The sequence below is a fragment of the Chiloscyllium plagiosum genome, unplaced genomic scaffold (assembly GCF_037043375.1).
Source record: "Chiloscyllium plagiosum isolate Xiang-an unplaced genomic scaffold, Cpla_swu_hap1 HiC_scaffold_33, whole genome shotgun sequence".
NCBI classification, from domain to species: domain Eukaryota; kingdom Metazoa; phylum Chordata; class Chondrichthyes; order Orectolobiformes; family Hemiscylliidae; genus Chiloscyllium; species Chiloscyllium plagiosum.
In genome coordinates this window covers 7,022,581-7,045,922 of record NW_028270171.1, presented here as the reverse complement: position 1 = coordinate 7,045,922, position 23,342 = coordinate 7,022,581, and the positions used below count along the sequence as shown (strand labels likewise).

The 23,342-nt window shown below is 42.7% G+C and overlaps 3 protein-coding genes across 3 annotated transcripts; all 3 read left to right on the top strand.

The window, feature by feature from the left end:
* The first annotated feature begins 3,840 nt into the window (after positions 1-3,840).
* LOC148141197 (ferritin heavy chain, oocyte isoform-like) lies at positions 3,841-5,720 on the top strand. Its single transcript, XM_087978079.1, has 4 exons — positions 3,841-3,942; positions 4,846-4,992; positions 5,167-5,292; positions 5,565-5,720. The coding sequence occupies exons 1-4, from the start codon at positions 3,841-3,843 to the stop codon at positions 5,718-5,720; spliced, it is 531 nt and encodes a 176-aa protein (XP_087834205.1).
* A 7,701-nt stretch (positions 5,721-13,421) lies between these two features.
* LOC122546413 (ferritin heavy chain A-like) lies at positions 13,422-15,167 on the top strand. Its single transcript, XM_043685131.2, has 4 exons — positions 13,422-13,523; positions 14,341-14,487; positions 14,642-14,767; positions 15,012-15,167. The coding sequence occupies exons 1-4, from the start codon at positions 13,422-13,424 to the stop codon at positions 15,165-15,167; spliced, it is 531 nt and encodes a 176-aa protein (XP_043541066.2).
* Positions 15,168-19,091: 3,924 nt separating this feature from the next.
* On the top strand, positions 19,092-21,192 carry LOC148141196 (ferritin heavy chain, oocyte isoform-like). The gene is made up of 4 exons (XM_087978080.1): positions 19,092-19,232; positions 20,157-20,303; positions 20,528-20,653; positions 20,924-21,192. The coding sequence occupies exons 1-4, from the start codon at positions 19,131-19,133 to the stop codon at positions 21,077-21,079; spliced, it is 531 nt and encodes a 176-aa protein (XP_087834206.1). The 5' UTR covers positions 19,092-19,130; the 3' UTR covers positions 21,080-21,192.
* The last annotated feature ends 2,150 nt before the right edge of the window (positions 21,193-23,342 follow it).

The window sequence follows — 23,342 nt, the reverse complement described above, 5'->3', positions numbered from 1 at the left end:
TGCTTCCTCCCAGGGCTTTGCCAGTCACTGAATCTAAATCTAGTCATCTGTTGGCTGTATGTCCTCTTTTCAAAAGCACATTCTCATGAGAAGTTCAATCTGTCTGTAAGTAGACAGGGATTTTGATCCATTGTCATGACAGAGAAGCAATTTAGATATTCCCTTTGCAGACCTGTTCCATCAACTTATAAACCTCCTCTCTTTCCCTTCCCCCACCACCACCTTCCCCCCCCCCCCCCCTCCTCAAACCAGCAGCTCCTCCATTAAACAATCTGTTTATGTTTGGGTGCAACATCCATTTCAAACCTGTTGTATCTTGGTACCTGGAAACCAACCACCTGTTTATTGTCACCAATTCTCCCTTTGATGCCAGTTAAAGGGATTGTTTCAAAAGCTGAATGACAAAAAGTCTCTCCTTACCTTAAGCGTTTTATTACATAACTCCTCTTCATTGGCAGTCCTTCAGGGTTGAGAATAACTTGCTTTCTTCTGGCAATGTGGGTTCTACGATGGTTGAACAGACCAATCCTGGAGGTGCAGACTGTGTCCCACGTGGGGTCAGGTGGTGTCTGGGGAGGCCAGGGTGTGGAGGAGGAGGGGTAAGACCCTCTGGATACTGCCTGCTCTTTCTGCTGCTGGCACTTGGTCTTCTCTCAGTGTGGTTGGTTACTTCATGGATGTTGTTTCTCCAGTTTGTGCATTTTGAGGGCAAGTGATTCCCTTGTGTCAGTGGGCATTTTGCATTTCTTCAGACAGGCTTTTATAGTGTCCTTTCCTCTGCCCTCCTCGCAGTCACTTACCCTTGTATTCCACTCAGAGTCATAGGTCTGTTTCTGTGCTGTGCACCTCTTTCAGTCCAACTCGTCCATTCTGACCAGATATCCTAAATTAATCTAGCCCCATTAGACAGCAATTGGCTGCTATCCCGCTAAACCCTTCCTGTTCATGTACCCATCCAGATACTTTTAAATGCTGTAATTGTACCAGCCTCCACCACTTCCTCCGGCAGCTCAGTCCACACACGCACCACCCTCTGTATGAAAATGTTGTCCCTTAAGTCCCTTTTCTACCTTTCCCCTCTCACCCTCAGCCCCACGTGGGGTCAGGATCCTCTACTTCTGGATTCCCTCAACCCAAGGAAAAGACCATGTCTATTACCTTCACCATGCCCCTCATGATTTTATAAATCTCTGTAAAGTCACCCCCTCAACCTCTGACGTTCCAGGGACAACCGCCCCAGTCTATTCAGCCTCTCCCGACAGCTCAAATCCTCCAACCCTGGCAACGTTATTGTAAATCTTTTCTGAACTCTTTTAAGTTTCACAACACCATTCACGTAGACAGGGAAGATATTTGCCTCTCTACAAAGACATTGTGTCCCACAACCACTTCTATTTTCAATTCATTCAGAGGATGTGGGCATCACTGGCTAGGCCAGCATTCATTGTCCAGAGGGCAGTTGAGAGTCAACCACATTACTGTGGCTCTGGAGTTACGCGTAGGCCAGACCAGGTGAGGATGGTGGATTTCTTTCCAGTAGGATATAGGTGAGCTGATGGATTTTTACCGACATTCGATAATGGTTGCTTGGTCATCAGTAGATTTGTAATACCAGGTCCTTTTATTTTATCGAATTCAAATTGCATCATCTGCTGTGTTGGGATTTGAACCGACTTGCTCCAATTGCCAAATAGCCAATGCTTCATCCAGTGGCTGTGCTATACTTCAAAGTGGGTAGAGCTTCATGTTCACTCATAGATTAACCTTTTCGTGTATGTTACCTTATACAACAATAGACGATGGGAATCTTCCATTTCCAAATCCTGCTGGATCCTTATTGGTGTCCTTCACACCGTGAATGGATTTAAAGTTTAAATGATGACCGTTCTAATTAGTTCATTTTAACTATAAAGGATTCTAAAAGGTTGGGGGAACCAGATTGAACAGTGGGTTTGGAGATACATCAAAAAGGAAACAAGTGCAGGTACAGTTACAACATTTAAAAGACGTTTGGACAGGAGCATGGATAGGATAGGTTTAGAGAGATATGGGCTAAACGCAGGCAGATGGAACTAAATTAGTTTGGGAAACTTAGTTGGCATGGACAAGTTAGACTGAAGGGTTTGTTGCCATGCTGTATGACTCTAGGGCTCAAATGGCAGGGCCATCGGGAAAGGATCTGGAGATGGGACAAATTGGGCAGCTCTTTTTTAAAAAAAGCTGTAACAGGGAAGGTGTGCCAAATACCCAACTGTCTCCAATTTTGGTCTCCTTGCTTGAGAAAGGATGTAGCGGCATAGAAGGGATACACAGGAGGTTCACTAGGTTAATTCCAGAATTGAGAAGGTTGCTTTATGAGGAGCGATTAATAGATTAGGACCATACTCATTGAAATTTGGAAGAATTAGAGGGGATCTTAGAGACATAAATAACATTATGAAGGGAATAGATAAGATAAAAACAGGGAGGTTGTTTCCACTGGAATGTGAAACTAGAATTAGGGGGCATTGCCTCAAAATAAGAGGGAGCAGATTTAGGACCGAGTTCAGGAGGAACTTCTTCACCCAAAGGGTTGTGGTTCTGTGGAATTCCCTGCCCAGGGAAGCAGTTGATGCTATCTCGTTGAATGTTTTTCAGGTAAACTTTTGAACATTAATGGAATTAAGGATTATGGAGAGAGGGCAGGTAGGTGGAGCAGAGTCCCGGAAAAGATCAGCTATGGTCTTATTGACTGGTGGAGCAGGCTCAAAGGGCCAGACCGCCTACTCCTGCTCCTAGTTCTTAGGTTTTTTTGGATGAGCTGAAGAGTTTGAGAAAATCTGAATCGACAACAATCAGATTCAAATATTACTCGGCCAATTTGGAAGTCGGCCAGAAATGGACTCATTGAACAAACAACACAGACGGTCAGGAACAGAGCAGCTGCTCCATCGAGTCTGTCCCCAACCCCACAGCAGCCAATGGGGGACGAGTCTGTGGGTGACATTGGGTACAGTCACGTTCACTCCCCCTCAGCCTCACATTTCCATTTTTCTGTCCAATGGCTGGTTAGAAATCACCTCAAGGCAAGTCAGTTTGTTTAAGGTATTGTATCAGCTTCACAGCCCCTCATTCGGATAATCCATCTCAGCAAAACGTGAGAAATTATCACTAAATTCATTTTTTTTTAATTAACCCCCACACTACCGCCTAACTGCGGTAGTGCTTATTTGATGTCCTCTTTTATTTTTTTTACCCCCAAACTACCACCTAAGTGCGGTCGTGCTTATTTTTCCCCAGCACCCATGGTGTGTGTGTGCAGGTGTGAGACACAGTGAAAGACACAAAGTGCACCAATCTTTATTCAAATTCCACCACCAGAATGATAGGAAAACACCCGGGTGGCCAGTGACAAACACTGCCCTTCACATCAAAGGGCAGTGCTGTGTGATCAAAACAGTGAAGGGGAGGGTAGGGACTAAATCAAAATAGAGTTGGAGGGAGAAATGACTAAATTCAAAGTTGTGGTTCCAGACTGTTATCTGGTGACTCATCTTCAGAGTTGCAAAATGGCATGGAATTGAAAAGCAGTGACATCAATTAGAAAAATTTCCCAATCCTCTTTGTATTCCAGATCTCTGGCTCTGGATCTAAGCTCCTCCTCCACATCCACCTCTCCTTTGTTTAGTGGTGTCTGGATTAATAGAGGATTTCTGATTGGCTATTAGGGATTGTCAATCATCATTGGTGCTGCCTCTCTCTGGGTGGGTGCACAGTGTCCCAGGAAGATAAATGGAGAGCTTGTGGGAGAGAGGCTCAGTTCTAGAGTTGTCTGGGTGATAGTGAGTAGGAATAGTGAAGATGGCCTCCCAAGTGTGTCAGAACTACCACAAGGACTGTGAGGATGCTGTTAACAAGCAGATCAACCTGGAGCTCCACTCCTCCTATGTTTACCTCTCCATGGTGAGGCTTGATGCTCCTTGGTGCTGTGTTCTGAAATATTGGAATTTCAATGGATTGGATGTAAATTGTATTTCTTTTGATCCTGGGGATGAGGTGTAGGGACAGGTCTTTGTGCAGTGGGTGTTTCTGGAGTGAAATACAGGGTGATATTGAATAGACTGCATTTAGCTGCAGCTTCCCTTTATTGAGGCTTCATGTGCAAACCACTTCACTGTTATCTGCATTCTCAACAGACTACTACCACCCTGGCCAAGTACTTGTTGGGCATCAAAGCATGCTCATTAGGGTGCTGAAGTGAAATGTTGGCAGATTCCTGCTAGCTTATTTAGCTGCTCTGTCTCTCTACAGAGACATTCAGTTCTGATTAATGTTGGTTTTTAAAAAATGGGAAGAATGTAGCTTCTACTATATTGGGTTGGCCAAAAGTGCTTTGTATCCTACAAATTGCTTTCTTAGTGTAGTTACTAGGCATTTGTGCCTGAAGTTCAGAAGCACCAAGTTATGCACAACATGGTCTTCCTGCTAATAAAGAACAAAGAAAACAGGCCCTTCAGCCCTCTAAGCTGAATGCTCAGATCCATTCAATAAGACCTGTAGTGTAATTAGTAACCAGGAGAATGGTTAGCTGTCCCTATATTTGAAATTGTCAATCCATCTGAATGGACAGATTGGTGTTCCCCTCCTAAATGATGGGTTGTAGGAGCTGTTGCTGTGTGGATATCCTGGGGATTATGGTAATTTCAGGTTAAGAGCTTGACTTGTAACCAAGTGAGGGGTCAATGATAATTCATACTTGTGACCAATAATGAAGTGTCTTTGTATCTGAAAGAAATCTCTCTTTGGGGAAGAAAATCTTTCATGACACAGCTTTGTAATTTCAATTCTCGCCTTCTCTTCCCCCAGTCCTCTTACTTTGACCGGGATGATGTTGCCCTGCGTCACTTTGCTGAGTTCTTCAAGGAGCAGGCCCATGAGGAACGGGAACACGCTGAGAAACTGATGGCATTCCAGAATAAACGTGGAGGCAGAGTCTTCCTGCAGGATGTCAAGGTTGGGTTTACTGGAATGAGTGGCCTCTGGCCTGGGGTCTCTTCATCATTTAATTTTTTTTTAAATGAGTTTAATGTAGCAATCTCATTGTTTCTTTTGTAAATATCTAGTTTGTTTTTAACCTTCATCCAACTGAGTGAAATGTCTGCTTTTTTTCTACCCCCCCCCCCGCAGAAGCCAGAGCAGGATGAGTGGGGCAATGGTCTGGAGGTAATGCAGAGAGCTCTGCAGATGGAGAAGGATGTGAACCAGAGCCTGCTGGATCTGCACAAACTCTCCTCTGGCCACACGGACCCTCATGTGAGTTTCTCATGTTGAAGCACTTCATGTGCTCGGTTCAGTTGGAATGGTTGCTCTGAGCTTAATCAAAAGGTGTCTATTTCTGAATAGCCTTGTTCATGTCTCAATTCCATGGGCCTCTGTGGTAAACATTAACCCCATGATCTGGGATCTGATACTGTTTTATCTTTCCAATAGATCAAATTGAAATTGCATCTGTCTCTTCCTCCTGGACTGGAGGATGGTCAGTTTTGTTGGGTTTTTTTTTTAAAAAATAAAATTCTTCTTCCCAGCTGTGTGACTTCCTGGAGAGGCACTACTTGGATGAGCAAGTGAAGATGATCAAGAAGCTGGGAGATCACATCACCAACCTGAAGAGACTGGGAGCCCCTGAGAATGGCCTGGGAGAGTACCTGTTTGACAGGCTCACCCTGGGGGAGAGTGACTGAACTGAACTGACTGCAGGGACTGAGCTGTTTGAGTAAAATGGAGAAAAGATCTTTTGGCGTATCTGAGACCTGGGCACTACTGTGACTATGCATAAACTGTAAATAAACTGCTCCATATAGGACTAAGTATGGCCTCATTTTGGATTCCTTCCCCATAACACCAGGATTGAAATGGTACAGCAACTTTGAGGCATAGTTTAGTGCACTGGGAGTTCTCTCCTTGATCTTAACATTCAACGTCAACCTCAACCTCATCCCTTGACGTGAACAGTAGTTGTCACTAACGGGCATGTCATGTAATACTGACCTTGGCTTTACAAACTGCTTTGTGTGGTTTTATAGGAGCACAGCAAAACAAACAGGGATTCTCATGGAAAAGACTGCCAAGCCTGGAGTAAACAGGTTGGCTCAGTGGGGTCACCATAGTCAAAAAAGCTGACTAATGCTTACTCTGTGGGCGTTTGGTGAACCTCCGGCTTGTTCCCAGGTAGTTCAGTACAAGGTTCTCTTTCCTTCTCCAGCCACACTGGCAACTCTCTCTGCTAGAAAGACGTGCCCTGTTACAATTAAAATGCTGTTCTTTAATTTTTGAAGGTGAACTATTTTGTGGCTTGTTCTTGGTGTATCTGCCCTTTTATGGTACAAGTGGTCAGGTTCAGATCTGTGAACCCAGGCCTCTGCCTCGAGAGGTCAGAGCATTACTGTGCCAGGAATGCCCTTAGAAAGCTAACTGCTGGGAACGAAATGTTGTTTGTTGGCCCCTTCTCTGGTTTGTTCCGAGCCCCAGCTGCTAAATGCAACCCCTTAGTTGACCAGGAATAAGCTTCTAATGGCCTCATGAAAGAAAATTTAACTCTGCTTAGAAATAATCTTATCCAAGCAATAAGATGTTTGTCAAATCTTCTGATTTGAGCTCCATTCACATCTTGGAGTGATATGATTCCCTGTTGAGTTGTATTCTCTGGTCATGTCCCTACACAAAGTGGATTCTTCCTTTAAATCTGAAGGAAATAATGATTTCACCTTACCTTGCCCTAAATGCATTCTGAAACTAGTTTTTAAACAAGACGGTAGCTGCAACTGTCTCCCATTGGCACAGTTCAAGAGTGGATGATGTTTAACAAAAATGAGAATCCATCTTTCCATGTTGTTCTGTATCTCTCCCTGTCCCATTCCATCCTCTAGATGCAAAGCTTTGTGCTGCAGGTGTAACTATCCAGTACCCGAGATCATTTAGGACTTTGAGAAATGTGATGCGTTTGACATTCTGCCTTTCGTCATCTGTCCCAAACTGTTTACAAACATTTCAGAAATGCAGATATCTTGCTTTCATAATAGGCCAAAAGCCTATGGAGGGAGAAAAATGCTGCTTACTAGTTTAAGGTTTGTAAAATCCATCACCATTTCCATGTTGCAGAGTTCTTACTGATGAATCTTGGTCAGACTTACTGTAGCCCAACAGCGATTGGACTTTGGGGAAAGCCTTTCAGATGAGGATTGGGGCATAATTCAGGGATACCACAATAGTGAGAAGACCAACTTATCATGGGAGATTGGCAGAATCTATTCACTTACAGTAGAAGAGACAGATGAGAAGTCAGATCAGAGAATAAGCTACATAGCAGAAACCAAGACTCAATGCTATGAAACGAAGAAACCTTATTGGCATAAATAGTGCCTACCTAGTTTTTTTAAAAAAAAAACTATCTGAAAAACAATAGCTTGTTTAAGAATGGGATATCTACAAGAGACTTCTGTACCACTTGCCTACCTTTTCTGGAGTTAACCTGTCTATCTGACTGTATTTGCTGCTTTTCTCTCTTCCTATACCTGCCATCTATCAAACCTCCAACTCTTGTAAATTTCTCATTACATGGATCGGTTGGAGTAGCAATTAGAGACAATCTGATAAGATTTGCAAACAAAGACACTTACTGCACAACCCATCAGTAACAATGGAGACTCTCCCCAAACTCCCACATTTGCCAGGAAGAGTACCCCACTCTACTAAAGGCCATCTTTGCACCTTCACAATCTACAGACCCAGAAAATAGCACTGTCTTATTGTTCCATAAAAACACTGCTCCAGGCTAACCTAGTCCTTATGGAATATACTTTTAAAATTTAATCAAGGGGAAACTATCTCTTCAAGAAAGATCTGACTTGACTCGCTACTAGATATTTACAGCAAGGTTGTACCCCAACACTATGCACTTATCTGATCCTGTGCTGTGAGGTCTCCCACACAGGTTTGGCTAAAGTCAGCTGTTAATTTTGGTGGTGTTAACTTTTCCTAGACACACATTTTTTTGTCCAGAGATATTTGAAATCAAACAGCAAAGGCAGTAACTGTGCAAATTCACTCTAGTGTCAGACATCATGCAGAGGCTGGTGTGTGTATGGAATGAGCCATCAGAGGAAGTGCTGGAGGCTGGTACAATTGCAACACTTAACAGGCATCTGGATGCGTATCTGAATAGGAAGGGTCGAGAGGGATATGGGCCAAGTGCTGATAAACGAGACTAGATTAGGTTTGGATATCAGGTCGGCATGGACGAATTGTTTCTGTGCTGAACACCTCTATGACACTATACTAGCTATTTCCATAAGTAGCACATCATCATTAGATACAGAGCAGCAAAGGGTCAAAAGTATTTCATGAGCAAAAGCAACTTGCAATTGAAGAATCATCCAGTTTATTCCTAGATAATCCAACCAATACATTTTGGTGAGTAACAATTCCTGTCCATGCACAAGCCAACAAGTGTTACTGTACTACAGTTAGAGTTAAGGTCAGGATTATCAGATCATATACTATGGATGAAAAATACTATTTGCAATCCACAATAGTGCAACTACATGGTCCAGGAGGCATACCATGTAAGGTTAAGGGTATAATACAAGCAACTCTGCAACACAAATAAAGAAGAAAATGTAGACACGTTTCACACTTGAATATTCACTTGTGAATGAAGGTCTTAAACATAGAGTCATAGAGATGAACAGCATGGAAACAGACCCTTCGGTCCAACCTGTCCATGCCAACCAGATATCCCAACCCAATCTAGTCCCACCTGCCAGCACCCAGCCCATGTCCCTCCAAACCCTTCCTATTCATATACCCATCCAATGCCTCTTAAATGTTGCAATTGCACCAACCTCCACCACATCCTCTGGCAGCTTATTCCATACACGTATCACCCTCTGCGCGAAAAACTTGCCCCTTAGGTCTCTTATATCTTTGCCCTCTCACCCTAAACCTATGCCCTCTAGTTCTGGACTCCCCGATCCCAGGGAAGGACTTTGTCTATTTATCCTATCCATGCCCCTCATAATTTTGTAAACCTCTATAAGGTCACCCCTCAGCCTCTGACACTCCAGGGAAAACAGCCCCAGCCTGTTCAGCCTCTCTCTATAGCTTTCAAGTTTGTGAGACATGATTTCCCACGCACAAAGCTATGTTGACTATCCCGAATCAGTCCTTGCCTTTCCAAATACATGTATATCCTCTCCCTCAGGATTCCCTCCAACAACTTGCCCACCACTGAGGTCAGGCTCACCGGTCTATAGTTCCCTGGCTTGTCTTTACCGCCCTTAAACAGTGGCACCACATTTGCCAAACTCCAGTCTTCTGGCACCTCATCTGTGACTATCGATGATACAAATATCTCAGCAAGAGGCCTAGCAATCACTTCTCTAGCTTCCCACTGAGTTTTCAGGTACACCTGATCAGGTCCTGGGGATTTATCCACCTTTAACCATTTCAAGACATCCAGCACTTCCTCCTTTGTAATCTGGACATTTTGCAAGATGTCACCATCTATTTCCCTACAGTCTATATCTTCCATATCCTTTTCCACAGTAAATACTGATGCAAAGTATTCATTTTGTATCTCCCCCATTTTCTGTGGCTCCACACAAAGGCTGCCTTTGTAGAACATTATAGAACATAGAACAATACAGCACAGTATAGACCTTTCGGCCCTCGATGTTGCACCATCTGATGCCTGTCTAACCTACACAATTTCATTTTCATCCATATGTCTATCCAATGACCATTCAAATGACCTTAAAGTTGGCGAGTCTATTACTGTTGCAGGCAGGCCATTCCACACCTCTACTACTCTCTCAGTAAAGAAACTGCCTTTAAAGCTATGTCCCCTCGTGCTAGTCATCACCATCCAAGGAAAAAGGCTCTCACTGTCCACCCTATCTAACACTCTGATGATCTTATATGTTTCAATTAAGTCACCTCTAACCCTCTTCTCTCTAACAAAAACAGTCTTTTCTCATAAGACCTTCCCTCCATACCAGACAAGCTTTTAGTAAATCTCCTCTGCACCCTTTTCAAAACTTCCACATTCCTCCTATAATGCGGTGACCAGAACTGTATGCAATACTCTAAGTGCGGTCACACCAGAGCTTTGTACAGCTGCAGCACGACCTCATGGCTCTGAAACTCAATCCCTCTACTAATAAAAGCTAACACACCGTATGCCTTCTTAACAACCCTATCAACCTGGTGGCAACTGGAAGGGATCAATGTACATGGACACTGAGATCTCTCTGTTCATCTACACTATCAAGAATCTTACCATTAACCTAATACTCTGCATTCCTCTTACTCCCTCCAAAGTCAATCACCTCACACTTTTCCACATTAAACTCCATTTGCCACCTCTCAGCCAAGCTCTGCAGCTTATTTATGCCTCTCTATAAACTGCAACAGCCTTTGCCACTATCCACAACTCCACTGACCTTAGTTTCATCCGCAAATTTACTAACCCATCCTTCTACACCCTTATCCGGGTCATTTATAAAAATGACAAACAGCAGTGGACCCAAAATAGATCTTTATGGTGGCAGGGCCCCAAAAGAGATCCTAGCAGTACATTATTCAAGTAGTAAAGGAATTGCAACTGATAGTGAACAGTCAAATTATAGTCAATTATGCCAAGTGTCTTTAAAGGGAGGCTACAACAAGTCATGGAGCAACCAGGTATGGATCCAAAGGAAATGTTAATCATTGAATAAACAGTTGCTGGACAACCTGCAAGTGAAGTCATTCAGCTTCCTAGACTTTTTATGGAACCCAAAAAAGAGAGAAACTGCTGAGATTAATAAGGTCAATTATCAGGGAATTGTTTCAGACTGTCCATAGGATGGAAATCTGTGACTACGTAGGATTGGCGTACATAGTATTATGGACCGGACCAGACTCCCTCCAAATATATTAAGAAGGTAGTCTAGACCCTCACTTTTTCTGATTTTAAAGATAAATGTGTTGTGCTGCTTTCCAGCTGAAATTTGATTGGTCAAACTACTCTATGTTAAGCACAACACAATTTGGTCAAATATTACAATTGAAATACCACAGAAGAATAGAATAGAATAGAATTAGCCTACCGGTAACTATTGGAATGCTTAACAAAATAACAGATACAGCAATTATTACTAATTAACTGTTCCAACATAGTAACATGCCATAAACATATCCTTGGCAAAAGGCATATTTAGGAAACAGATTGTCTCACATGCAGTTCTCCAATCCAGGAGGAAAGAACATCAAAAGGCAATTCTGAGAGAGAAAGAACTTCAGCTTTCAGCTGTAGCAAAGAAAGATGTGGCAGCTTTTCCCAACCCTAGCTGCTTTCAACCCTGCTGAGCCTTCAACAGCAACTAACATTCCCTGGTTCTGTGGGTGGGGGCTCAACCACACCCATTCAGGCTGCTTCTATTGTTCCAACTACTTAAAAAAAACCCAAAGCCTCACAAGTTGATTATCTTCTCATTGACTGCTCAGCACCTATTCCCCAATCTCTCTCAACCCTCAATACAAGAAAGCAGGACAAAACACATCTCTTAAAGCATAATCTTAGCAGAAATGTTTTCTAATCCAATCAGCACAAATAGAGTTCAGATGACAAAAATCTGCCAAGGGATAAAAGGGCATCTAGTGGAATCAAGGTCAGCAGTCCTCAAAGCAAAGTTCTGCTCATCCTCCAAATTGGAAGAGATCACTTTTTGAATGAATAGATTTTGAAACCTCCAGATTGCCTGAATATGCCTTGGGGAGAGATGGGGTCATGGTAATTGTAAGTATACATGAGAATGCATAAAGGTTTGTTATGAAAAAAGAAGCTTGTCAAAGGTTCTGAAAGATTAAATGCTGAGCATAGCATTAAGATCATAGAATCCTTATCGTGTGGAAACAGGCCATTAGGCCCAACAAGTCCATACCAACCCTCCCAAGAGTAACCCACCCAGACCCATTCCCCTACTACTCTATATTTACCCCTAACTAATGCACCTAACCTACACATCCCTGCACACTATGGGCAATTTAACATGGCCAATTCATCTAACCTGCACATCTTTGGGCTGTGGGAGGAAACTGGAGCACCCGGAGGAAACCCACACAGACACGGGGAGGATAAGCAAACTCCACACAGACAGTTGCCTGAGGCTGGAATCGAATCCAGGCTCCCTGGCACCGTGAGCTAGCAGTGCTAACCACTGAGCCACCGTGCCTTAAGCGCCATCCAATTTAATGATGTCATAAGGACTTGGGTGGGGATTGGTTGAGCAGCCCTGGATTGAGCAGTGGACAGACCTACCATCCTCACTGAAACAATTTCTGTCATCGTGCATTAAGATACATCTTATTTACACTCTTCTTATTTAAAATGAGCCTCTTCTCATGAGCCCTGCCTAGTGATATTCCTCTGCAACACTTGACAAAGATTAGATCTCAATGTAAAAGGAGCATACTGTTGTATCATGGCTCACAGTCATTACCCCTTTAAAAGACACACTTAGGATCTCACCATTGTATCATACCATATGACCCAAGGGTATAAAGGTTTCGGACTCCATCTTACTGAGGATCGCCTGAAGCATGACACACTACTTGAAGCAGTTCTGTGCTGTAGCCAGCCACTCATGTGCTTCTAGATACAGTGCTTATACATAATAACTAACTGTTGGATTTTCTGTAATACCACAACTGCACTGAGCTTCTTCTGTTACAAGAGATATCATAAGTATTGCAACATTGGATAAAACACCCTACTGGGATCAAAACTCACATCAGATGATGGCTGCAAGCCTACTCCACAATAAGCAAGATTCCAGCAATCTCATACAAAATGATGTCAATGATGGTTGTCCAAAGGTTGAGTTTACCCGCCTCCAAACAATAAATACAACCAGAATTTTGATGCAAAGAGACAAGCTGCATCATCTCATCCAGGACCTAACCACCTTGACGTCAATCTATGGGATCACAGAGGTCACAGCTGCATGAGGCAAAAAACCAAATTAGGTCAAATTGAGAGAAAGTGTTTCATTGGAAATAACATTTTTTTTTGCTCCATTCATTCCTATTTCTCTACTTAAAAGAAAAAAATATCAGCTGCTTTCGGCTGGGTACAGGATCTATCAATCCAAAATCTCTCCAAGTCCCAATCTCTGATTGGCTCTGGGCCTCAACTTCTCCCCACAGCACTGCCTGCTCTTCCCCCAACTCCTTTGATCATTGGTACCTGGATTCATGGAGATTTCTAATTGGCTATCAGGGATTGTCAGTCATTGGTTGGTGACATCATTCCCTGGTTAGGTGCAGGATGTCCCAGGAGGATAAATGCAAGAGCTTGTGAGAAAGAGGCTCAGTCTAGTTGATAGTGAGCAGGAATAGTGAAGATGGCCTCCCAAGTGTGTCAGAACTACCACAAGGACTGTGAGGATGCTGTTAGCAAGCAGATCAACCTGGAGCTCTATTCCTCCTATGTTTACCTCTCCATGGTGGGATTTGTGTTCTTTGGTGCTGCTTTTTGAAGTTTCTCTCTTTCAACAAAGTGGTTTTGAGCTTAGTTTTTGCTGCTTGGAGATCTCTCTATTTGCTGAGTGACAGTTAGTTTTTTCCATAGAGTGAGTGGACTCTACCTAGTTGCAGCTGCTCTATAATTAAGTTTAATCTCTTTTAAAATACTTCAGCTGCTGCCTAGGTTTTTATGAAGAGAAAGTGCTGCCTATTGGGTGTGGTGGTGCAAAAGGTGTAGCTCTCTGCTAATGTTATGACCTTCAAAAGATCATAAGAATCCTGTTAAGTCCTTGACCAATACCATGTGAAATTGGTATATTTGATTGTGTGGTTTTCTACAAACCTAATAATATCTCTCAATTTGGGCATCAATTGAATTTGAAGCATTTTGCCATCAGTTGAATGTATGAAACATGCCAGTCAATTCTAAACAGTAACCTCTTGCCAAGTGAGCAGTATCTTATGGTTCCTGAGGGATCAATCTTTCTGACATGGAAGCAAGTTTCCCCATCCTTTTAGTGGAGCTAAGAAAATTGTCTCTAGGGTGGGTGGGATAGCTCTTTTCCATATTGAAAATAGAAAGCACCAGTCATCTATTCAACGTGATGACTAAATAACTTCACAAACTGGGGTTACTCCTGATGTCCAACAGTAAACACTTAAGCTAATTTGTGGTTTGGTGTTAACCAATTACCTTCACTGCTGAAGCAAATTTAGTGAAGGAACTAATTCCTGCCTATTAAGATCAGATGTGACTTGAAATTCTGCTCTTCCCCCCCCCCCCCCCCCCCCCCCCAGTCCTCTTACTTTGACCGGGATGATGTTGCCCTGCGTCACTTTGCTGAGTTCTTCAAGGAGCAGTCCCATGAGGAACGGGAACACGCTGAGAAACTGATGGCATTCCAGAATAAACGTGGAGGCCGAGTCCTCCTGCAGGATGTCAAGGTTGGTTTTGTTTTTTAGATTAAACAACTGTTTAATTTGAAACAACTTGATTCTATTGGCTTAATACAATACTTAAGTCCTTCATTTTCAACTTTTCATCCTCCTTTCCCTTGTGCATTTTTTAACTTTAATTCTGTCTGTCTTTTCCCTCCAGAAGCCAGAGCAGGATGAGTGGGGCAATGGTCTGGAGGCAATGCAGAGAGCTCTGCAGATGGAGAAGGATGTGAACCAGAGTCTGCTGGATCTGCACAAACTCTCCTCTGGCCACACGGACCCTCATGTGAGTTTCTCATTTTTTTCTCTCAAATTTGGCAGGAAATGATCTGTTTGTGTACTCTCTGGGGGGAGATTCCAATTACCATCTACCTGCCTCCTGCAGGCTGAAAACCATCAGCCTTTCAAAAGATATCCCAGAGTGCACCTCTCCCCCTCCACAATGTGGTGGAGATTGTCACATCTGTAATAGACATCACTTTCAGCTGCATGGTTTGTTCCTTGAGGCTAATCTTTGTCTCCTCTTTCAGCTGTGTGACTTCCTGGAGAGGCACTACTTGGATGAGCAAGTGAAGATGATCAAGAAGCTGGGAGATCACATCACCAACCTGAAGAGACTGGGAGCCCCTGACAATGGCCTGGGAGAGTACCTGTTTGACAGGCTCACCCTGGGGGAGAGTGACTGAACTATTGTATTTCTCAGTTGGACTTTGTGGAATGTGCAACTTGAAATAAAACACTTAATATTTACTTGTTTGTGCCTCTTTAATTTGGAACCAACATCTATGCATTAATAGAAACAATTTAAGATCACTCTTTCAATCTGCCAATTCTGGGTCCCAGCTCGATGCCGAAGAGCATTGTTTGAAAGACTCTTTTAATGTAAGTTGCCTTTTTACAATCTAATCTTGGACTGTTGCTTGGGCTCTAGAAAATGGAACAAGGTCACTTGGTCCATTGACTATTTCAACACAATCATGATTGAGCATTCAACTATCTACCTTTTTTTGGTATCTTTACCCTTAAGTCTATTTTTCCTCTGACCCTGTGTTTTGGCTTCCACTGCAGTGATGGGGAAATCTGTGGATGCTTTTCTAGGGTGGAGAAATTTCTCATCTTAGTCCTAGATGACCATCTTGCATCTTGTTAGAGATGTCTGGTTCCTGACTGCTCAGTTACCAAGACAACTTTCTCACAGCATTAACATGATCTAGTCATATCCATATAGCATGGATACAGACCCTTCAGTCCATACTGACTAATTCCAAATCAAGCCAGTCCCCTCTATCTGTTCTTGGCTCATACATCTCCAATAGCTTTTGTATGAACTTATACAAATGCCTTGCCAAGATTGTAACTGTATCTGCATTCACCACTTCCCCTAGCAGTTCATTCCATGTATGAACTAATCTGGTGGTTTCACAAAAATAGTCAAACTTTCTTGTAATTTTATAAAAAAATGACCCCAGTCTGAAATTCCGTTCTAGTCTTAGGAAAAGACACCTGTCAATCACCTTATCTACACCCCTCTGAGTTTATTTAACCTCCTCTATTCCAGCCTCTCCTTGTAATTCAAAGCCTCCAATCCTAGTAGCATCCTGGTATATCTCTACTGAAACCTCTCCACGTTAATAACCGCCTTCCTGTAGTAGAGTGACCAGAACTGATCAAAGTACTCCAGGAAAAACCCCTGTACAATCCCAACATGATGATCTAACTCCTATACTCAAACGACTGTGCAATTAAAGCAAGTATGTTAAATGTCTTTAAAAGCCTTAGAACATAGAACAACACAGCACAGAACAGGCCCTTCGGCCCACGATGTTGTGCCGAATATTTGTCCTAGCTTAAGCACCTATCTGTGTACCTATCCAATTGCCGCTTAAAGGTCACCAATGATTCTGACTCTGCCACTCCCACAGGCAGCGCATTCCATGACCCCACCACTCCCTGGGTAAAGAAAAGACACAATATGTGAGAAACATGAGAAACTCACATGTGACGCAAACTTCCAAGAATTATGTATCAGAGTCCCTTGGTCTCTGTTCTACAGTACTATCCAAGGGTCTACTTTACTTGTATAAGTCATGCCCTTGTTTGTTTTACCAAAATGCAATACCTTTATGCTTATCCAAAATCAAGTCCATCTGCTACTCTTTAGCCCATTGACCCTATTGATCAAGATCTCTTTGCCCTGTTATAATTTCATGGGCTTCCGGCATTCTTCCCCTTATCGACGCCACCAACCTTCTAAACTCCAGTGTGTATATATAGTCCTAATGATCCAGCTATCCTTCATTCAGTCCTGCCATCTGGTAATTTTTATTGGAGTCATAGAGCCCTACAGCACAAAAACAGGCCCTTTGGTCCAAACCAGTCCATGCCAACCAAAATGTCCATCCATGCTCACCCCATTTCCCTGCAGTTGGCCCATATTCTTCTAATTCTTTCCTATCTGTGTATTTGTCCAAATGTCTTTTAAGTTTTGTTAATGTACCCACTTCAACCACTTCCACTGGCAGCTCATTCCGTATGCGTACCATCTTCTGTAAAAAGGTTGACCCTCAGGTTCCCTTTTATTCTTTCTCCTCGATTCCCCAACCCTGGGAAAAAGACTGAGTGCATTCACCCTATCTATACCTTATACACTTTTGTAAGATTTTTCCTCCGTCTCCTACATTCTAAAGAAAAAAGTCCTCATTTGTCCAATCTTTCCCCATAACTCAGACCATTAAATTTCTTCTGCACTCTTTCCAATTTAATACCATCCTTCCCATAGCAAGGTGCCTGAAATTGAACACAATTCTCCAAGTGTAGCCTCACCAAAGTCCTGTATAATGCAACATTTCTTCCCAACTTCTATACTCAATGCTCTACCCAATGAAGGCCAGTATGCCAAAAGTATTTTTCACTGTCCTGTCTACATGTGACTCCACTTTCAGAGAACTGTGAACCTGAACTTCAAAGTCCCTCTGTTCCACAATACGCCTTAAGATTCTACCATTCACCATAAAACTCCTACCTTGATTTGACTTTCCAAAATGCAAGACCTGTATTAAACTCCATTTGCAGTCAGAATATTCATCATGAGACCAAAACTGCACACACCATTCTGAGTATGGTCTTATCAATAACTTGTACAATTCCAGCAAGACGTCCCTGCTCCTATACTCTCATCTTCCTGTTGCAAATGCCAACAGGCCATCTGCTGTCTTCCCTGCCTGCTGCACCTGCATGTTTCTTTCAGCAGTTGGTGTTCTAGGAGACCCAGGTCTTGTTGCATCTTCCCCGCACCCCAACCTCCCAAACTATTGCCATTTGGATAATCTACATTCTTCTTGAGAACTGCCATCAGAATATGAGATTTAAGTCCCTGCATTCTTTTATGTTTGCAGTCATATTTCATCTTTGCCATTGTATAGGGCACAATGGCTCAGTAGTTAGCACTGCCAGCACCTTGGTTTGATTGCAGCCTCAAGTGACTGTCTGTGCAACATTTGCACGTTCTCCCTGTGTCTGCGTGGGTGTCCTCTGGGTGCTCCGGTTTCCTCCCACTATCCAAAGATGTTCAGGTGAGGTGAATTGGCCATGCTAAATTGCCCATCATGTTCAGGGATGTGCTAGGTGCATTAGTTAGGGGTAACTGTAGAGTAGTACAGGAATGGATCTGGGTGGATTACTCTTGGGAGGGACAATGTGAACTTGTCAGGCTAAACGGCCTGTTTTCATACTGTAGTGATTCTGTGATGATTCTATAGAAGTTCATCAATAAGAATTTATGCTTCTTACCACTTTGATTTTTTAATCCATGCCCACAAGTAGATATTGATTGGAAGCAGTTCCTGTGGGAAGGATCAATCAATAGTTGCCCCCAGAGCCAGTACAACCATAGGCTTTCATCAAAGCCTGTGGGGACCATTGGGTGACCACATGATGTCTGTCAGTTTGGTCAAAGCCCATTGTGACCATTGGACGTTCACTGCATCTTGAATTCTTGTTTCATCTCAAACGGGTATCAAGATCTGATTGCATTTTCTGTTCATGTGGATTGACTGTGTCTGTTGGTGGTATTTCTCCCTGGAAGCTCCTGCCTGTCACGTAACTAACAGTTCCAGATGTGAATCACTGTTGCTCTGTCTGGTGCACCTAAAGCAAAAGTTAATCCAAGGGAGCACATCTCATCACTTAATCCAGGAATAAACCCTTCTAAAATGAAACCAGAAGTCAACATATGAGATCTCAGTGACACAGCCACTTGAAGCAAAAGGGTCAGATCAGGTTATGAAAAAGCACTTCAAAAGTAATTTTTTAAAAAATCATTCCATTTTTATCTAGCTGTAAACAACCAGCTCGTTGGAAGTTGAGAACCTATTAATCTAAAAGCAGTGACCTCATCAAGATTAATATCCCAAATATTGACATTTCAAAGCTCTGATTGGCTCTGGGTCTTGACCCTCCTCCCCCCCCCCACCTCTGTCCCCTTTGTTCATTGGTGCCTGGATTGATGAGAGATTCTGTTTGGCTATTCGGTTTTGTCAATCATCATTGGTGAAGTCACCACTGTTTCAGTGCAGGATGTTCCAGGAAGATAAATACAACAGCTAGGGGGAGAGAGGCTTAGTTTTAGAGTTGTGTGGGTAATAGTGAAGATGGACTCCCAAGTGTGTCAGAACTACCACAAGGACTGTGAGGCTGCTGTTAACAAGCAGATCAACCTGGAGCTCTATTCCTCCTATGTTTACCTCTCCATGGTGAGGCTTGTGCTTCTAACAAAAGTATTGTGGAAAAGTTGGATTTTCTCCAATTTAACACTAACCTGAACTTTTTTTCTTCTTGAGAATTGAGCTACTTCAAAAATATGATTCGCAACATTGATGTGATTGCTCCTTGTTGTCGCTACACCCTGATGCAAAGCTTTAAAGCTGAAACTATCTTGGCTCCTGCCTTTGCTAATGTAATGAGTATAAACCTGGATGAATGTCTGTTTGCTTTTGTCTTACTGACATGGGCAAAGTTTGCTCTGCGCTGACTACAACTAGAAAATGTCTGTTGTTTTTTTTTTAACTGAAGACTGATACACTGATTCAATGTCAACTCCATTCACTGAGTTGTAACTGTCATACTGTTGTGAATTTTAGTGTCACTACAAACTCTTGGGTTCTGGTACCAAGATTCCAAGACTATGCATGAGTGAAGTGGCTTGTATTAAAGTATTAATTTGAAATGTAGGTATCTCTGCTTTTATAATTTCTCAGTAAGGTCAGCTGTGTTGATCAATATCATAGGAGAATCCTTGAGGAGTGGATGTTGTCCCAGAATGTAGGATAATTTCCTGTTATTTGAGATAAAGCTGAGAAGCTCTCCATATCAGGTGCCAGTGTATCTATGTAGTTATGAGTTCAATTTGTACTTTACATGGAAGGTAATTCCAATAGATCTCTTTTTTTTTTAAACAAGTAAAGCTCACTAACGTTCACAAGTGAATTAGATCTCACTACTAATAAAGGAACTAAGTGCTCCTTTGGTGCAGTGGTAGTGTCTCCTACTCCTGAGCCAGGAGGCCCAGGGCTTGCATCCCAAAGGTACGACATGCCAAATAAACATGTTTTAAAGTGGTTGACAATCGTGCTGCATGCTGTAATTTTATTATGAAATCTATTCTACTTTATCCCCAGTCCTCTTACTTTGACCGGGATGATGTTGCCCTGCGTCACTTTGCTGAGTTCTTCAAGGAGCAGTCCCATGAGGAACGGGAACACGCTGAGAAACTGATGGAATTCCAGAATCAACGTGGAGGCCGAGTCCTCCTGCAGGATGTCAAGGTTGGGTTTGACTAATCTCTCCTAGATTAAACAATTGTACTTCATATTATTTGAAGCAACTTGATTTAAATGCTTATTTGTCTAGCACAATTACTGCCAATCTAATGTGGATTTAAAGCAATTCAATTCCAATTAATCATAATGCTATAAGCCATATTGCTTCATCCACTAAAACTGAACTTGACCTGTAAGAAAGTGACCATTGTACTTTTCCCTCCCTCCAGAAGCCAGAGCAGGATGAGTGGGGCAATGGTCTGGAGGCAATGCAGAGAGCTCTGCAGTTGGAGAAGGATGTGAACCAGAGTCTGCTGGATCTGCACAAACTCTCCTCTGACCACACGGACCCTCATGTGAGTTCCTGATGTATTTATGTCTGGGATCTGTCTTAAATGGATAAGACATTTGGTCCTTTAGCCTCTCAATTTTATGTAAATGGTGGTGAGTGCAGTATGGGAGTGGACCACGCTTCTGGTGTAACCCAGATCTGAGCACTTTCTAAAGGCTCCTCAGCAATCTGTCACATCACTTAACTGTCCACTCTCCATTATTGAGGAGAATACCAGTCTTGGAGAAAAGTCAAGCTGATCTTGACATAATCAGATTTTCTCTTTGCCTTCCAGCTGTGTGACTTCCTGGAGAGACACTACTTGGATGAGCAAGTGAAGATGATCAAGAAGCTGGGAGATCACATCACCAACCTGAAGAGACTGGGAGCCCCTGAGAAAGGCCTGGGAGAGTACCTGTTTGACAGGCTCACCCTGGGGGAGAGTGACTGAACTGACTGCAGGGATTGAACTAAGTGGAGAAACTTGTAGAGCTGCTGCTTCTAATACACGAAGTGTCCTGGGCTCTATATTGTAAATTACTAAATAAACAATTCCCCAATGGATTGGGGTTTTTCTTTCTTGTGGATGAATTGATCAAGTTGTGGATTTATCCACATTGTGGAATGGGATCACTGTATCTAAATATTCAGGGTCAATTAGTGAATCCTGTTATGATCCAAGATTTACAGGATGCCCTCCAATCTGAGAAAACCGACTTGTCTTAATCTCAAAACAATGATCTACAGATGCTGGAAGTCAAATTGCTGGGGGGTGGCAGGGGGAGAGAAAAGCTCTGTATTTCTAGCAATAACTGTGGAGAGAAAGCAACTTCTTTTTTTTTTGCTTACCTACATACAAGATTTTTCTTTAGTGATTTTCCCTTGTGCTGTCAGAGTTCTCAGAATCTAACTTTCTTGCCAGAACAAAACTGTTGCAGGTGATCTGGGCATTAGTTTCCCAATGACTCCAGCATTGGGTCACTTCTTTGCAAGATCAAACCTAGTCAATGGTGGTCACCTAGTCGAGGAAATCTGAGAAGCCTGTGTTAGAAACTCCAACAATCAACCAAATGGAGTTTGTCTCCATGGCAGTTCCAAAATCTCACCATATTTGCCACGGTTTCTTAGAGGGAGAATCAATTTCTCCCTCTAAAGTTGTTAATGTAACATCCTTGGATTGGGGGTCCAGTCCCAACATGGGAGGAGCCCATGGGCAATGGAGGGCTGCAATCACTCAAGTTAAGGTAGCTAAACTCTTTCATAGTTCATAAAATGCACAAAAATTAGGGATGGCTAAATATCACTCCCACCATTCTATACCTCTAAAAAAGTATTGCTAAAATCAGTCTCACATAACTGTGTATGACAATCAATTTGTGTTGGGGGAATTACCCAGTTTATTTACTCAAGTGGCAATCTTTCCTCCTCCTTGTCCTATTAATGTTGTTGAATGGCTTCAAATGATGTTTCAGTTGTAAGTATCCAGTGTCTGAAGAGCTTTGAGGAATGCAATAGGTTTAATAAGATTCCTGTGTTTTATTCACTATTAATGCCTCTTCATTTCAGGGTTCTGTGTGTTTTTGCTGTTGAGAAATTCATGAAGGGAAATGAATTTAAGATTTAAATAACTTCTGCTAACAGGGGATACTGAATTTAAATACTCCTTGGGGAAAGATTGCTCCTGTTAGATGTTTCCTGACAGTCCTTAAGGACTATGTGACATTCCAGTATAATAGCACCTGCTCTGTAACAGTCAGGTCAGTCAGTTGTTAGAATAGACAGTGACATTAAGGCACAGAAACCAGAGTAAATGTGTTCAGTGTAAACCACAAATTAAATCATGGGAGCAGCCCATGGAGGCTAACACCTAACTGCTGATAGTAAGCCTGCAAGTTGATGTAGAGATAAACAGAAGTGTGGTGAGTCTCTGTACAGTATGAGAGGTTGCTGATCCAATTTTTGAGAAAGGAAATTTTAAACACTCCTGGAAGGCCAACCCAGAGAACTCATTGTTAAAAAGGAATTACCTTTGTCCATATGTCAGCCATTTGTCATTTTCTATTTCCAAATTATTGGAATAGTTAGGGAAACATGCTGTTGGGAGATTGGATTCCCCTCTGATGGGAATTAATGGAATAAATTCAAAACCTCCCAGATACAAGTATTGTAAATAAAAGACAAGACTCAACACAAAACATGTGGATGAATGATACATTTGAGGGGTTAATCTCAGACATTCTAACATCAGAACAGAACTGATGATATTAAATGGGCTGGAAGTTGGGATATGACCACAACAGTGGTACAGGATAACCACCATCATGGCATCTAACTGAGGCATGGAGGAGGACATTGAAGAACCAAGTGGTCCCAGACAACTACCATTCAGAGGATTGGATTGTGGAAATAACAGCATTGAGCAGGTCTGTATGGATCAAAGAGGGGGCTACGCACTGACCACTCAGGAGGCTGGCCTCAGGTTATTTCCATAAGGATCATCCTGAATGAAACACCTGGTATTGCAGTTGGAAGATGGGACAGGATCGGTCGGCCTGACTCCAGCCTCTAATGAGAAGCAGCCGGAGCCGTGGGGATGGGGATTTTGGGAATGGCGAGTGTTCCAGCCAAATCGGAGTGATCCTGGGCTGGAGGGGTCTGCAGCTGGAGGGAGGGTGCGAATCAGTCAAGCTGGCTAACGGACCCATCGTTCTCAC

Excerpts from the sequence above, each read along its gene's own strand:
- LOC148141197 (XM_087978079.1), top strand. The coding sequence starts at position 3,841 with ATGGCCTCCCAAGTGTGTCAGAACTACCACAAGGACTGTGAGGATGCT. Across the intron at positions 4,993-5,166 it reads TCTTCCTGCAGGATGTCAAG|AAGCCAGAGCAGGATGAGTG; the intron begins GTTGGGTTTACT and ends CCCCCCCCGCAG. Across the intron at positions 5,293-5,564 it reads CTGGCCACACGGACCCTCAT|CTGTGTGACTTCCTGGAGAG; the intron begins GTGAGTTTCTCA and ends TCTTCTTCCCAG.
- LOC122546413 (XM_043685131.2), top strand. The coding sequence starts at position 13,422 with ATGGCCTCCCAAGTGTGTCAGAACTACCACAAGGACTGTGAGGATGCT. Across the intron at positions 13,524-14,340 it reads CCTATGTTTACCTCTCCATG|TCCTCTTACTTTGACCGGGA; the intron begins GTGGGATTTGTG and ends CCCCCCCCCCAG. Across the intron at positions 14,768-15,011 it reads CTGGCCACACGGACCCTCAT|CTGTGTGACTTCCTGGAGAG; the intron begins GTGAGTTTCTCA and ends CTCCTCTTTCAG.
- LOC148141196 (XM_087978080.1), top strand. The coding sequence starts at position 19,131 with ATGGACTCCCAAGTGTGTCAGAACTACCACAAGGACTGTGAGGCTGCT. Across the intron at positions 19,233-20,156 it reads CCTATGTTTACCTCTCCATG|TCCTCTTACTTTGACCGGGA; the intron begins GTGAGGCTTGTG and ends CTTTATCCCCAG. Across the intron at positions 20,304-20,527 it reads TCCTCCTGCAGGATGTCAAG|AAGCCAGAGCAGGATGAGTG; the intron begins GTTGGGTTTGAC and ends CCCTCCCTCCAG.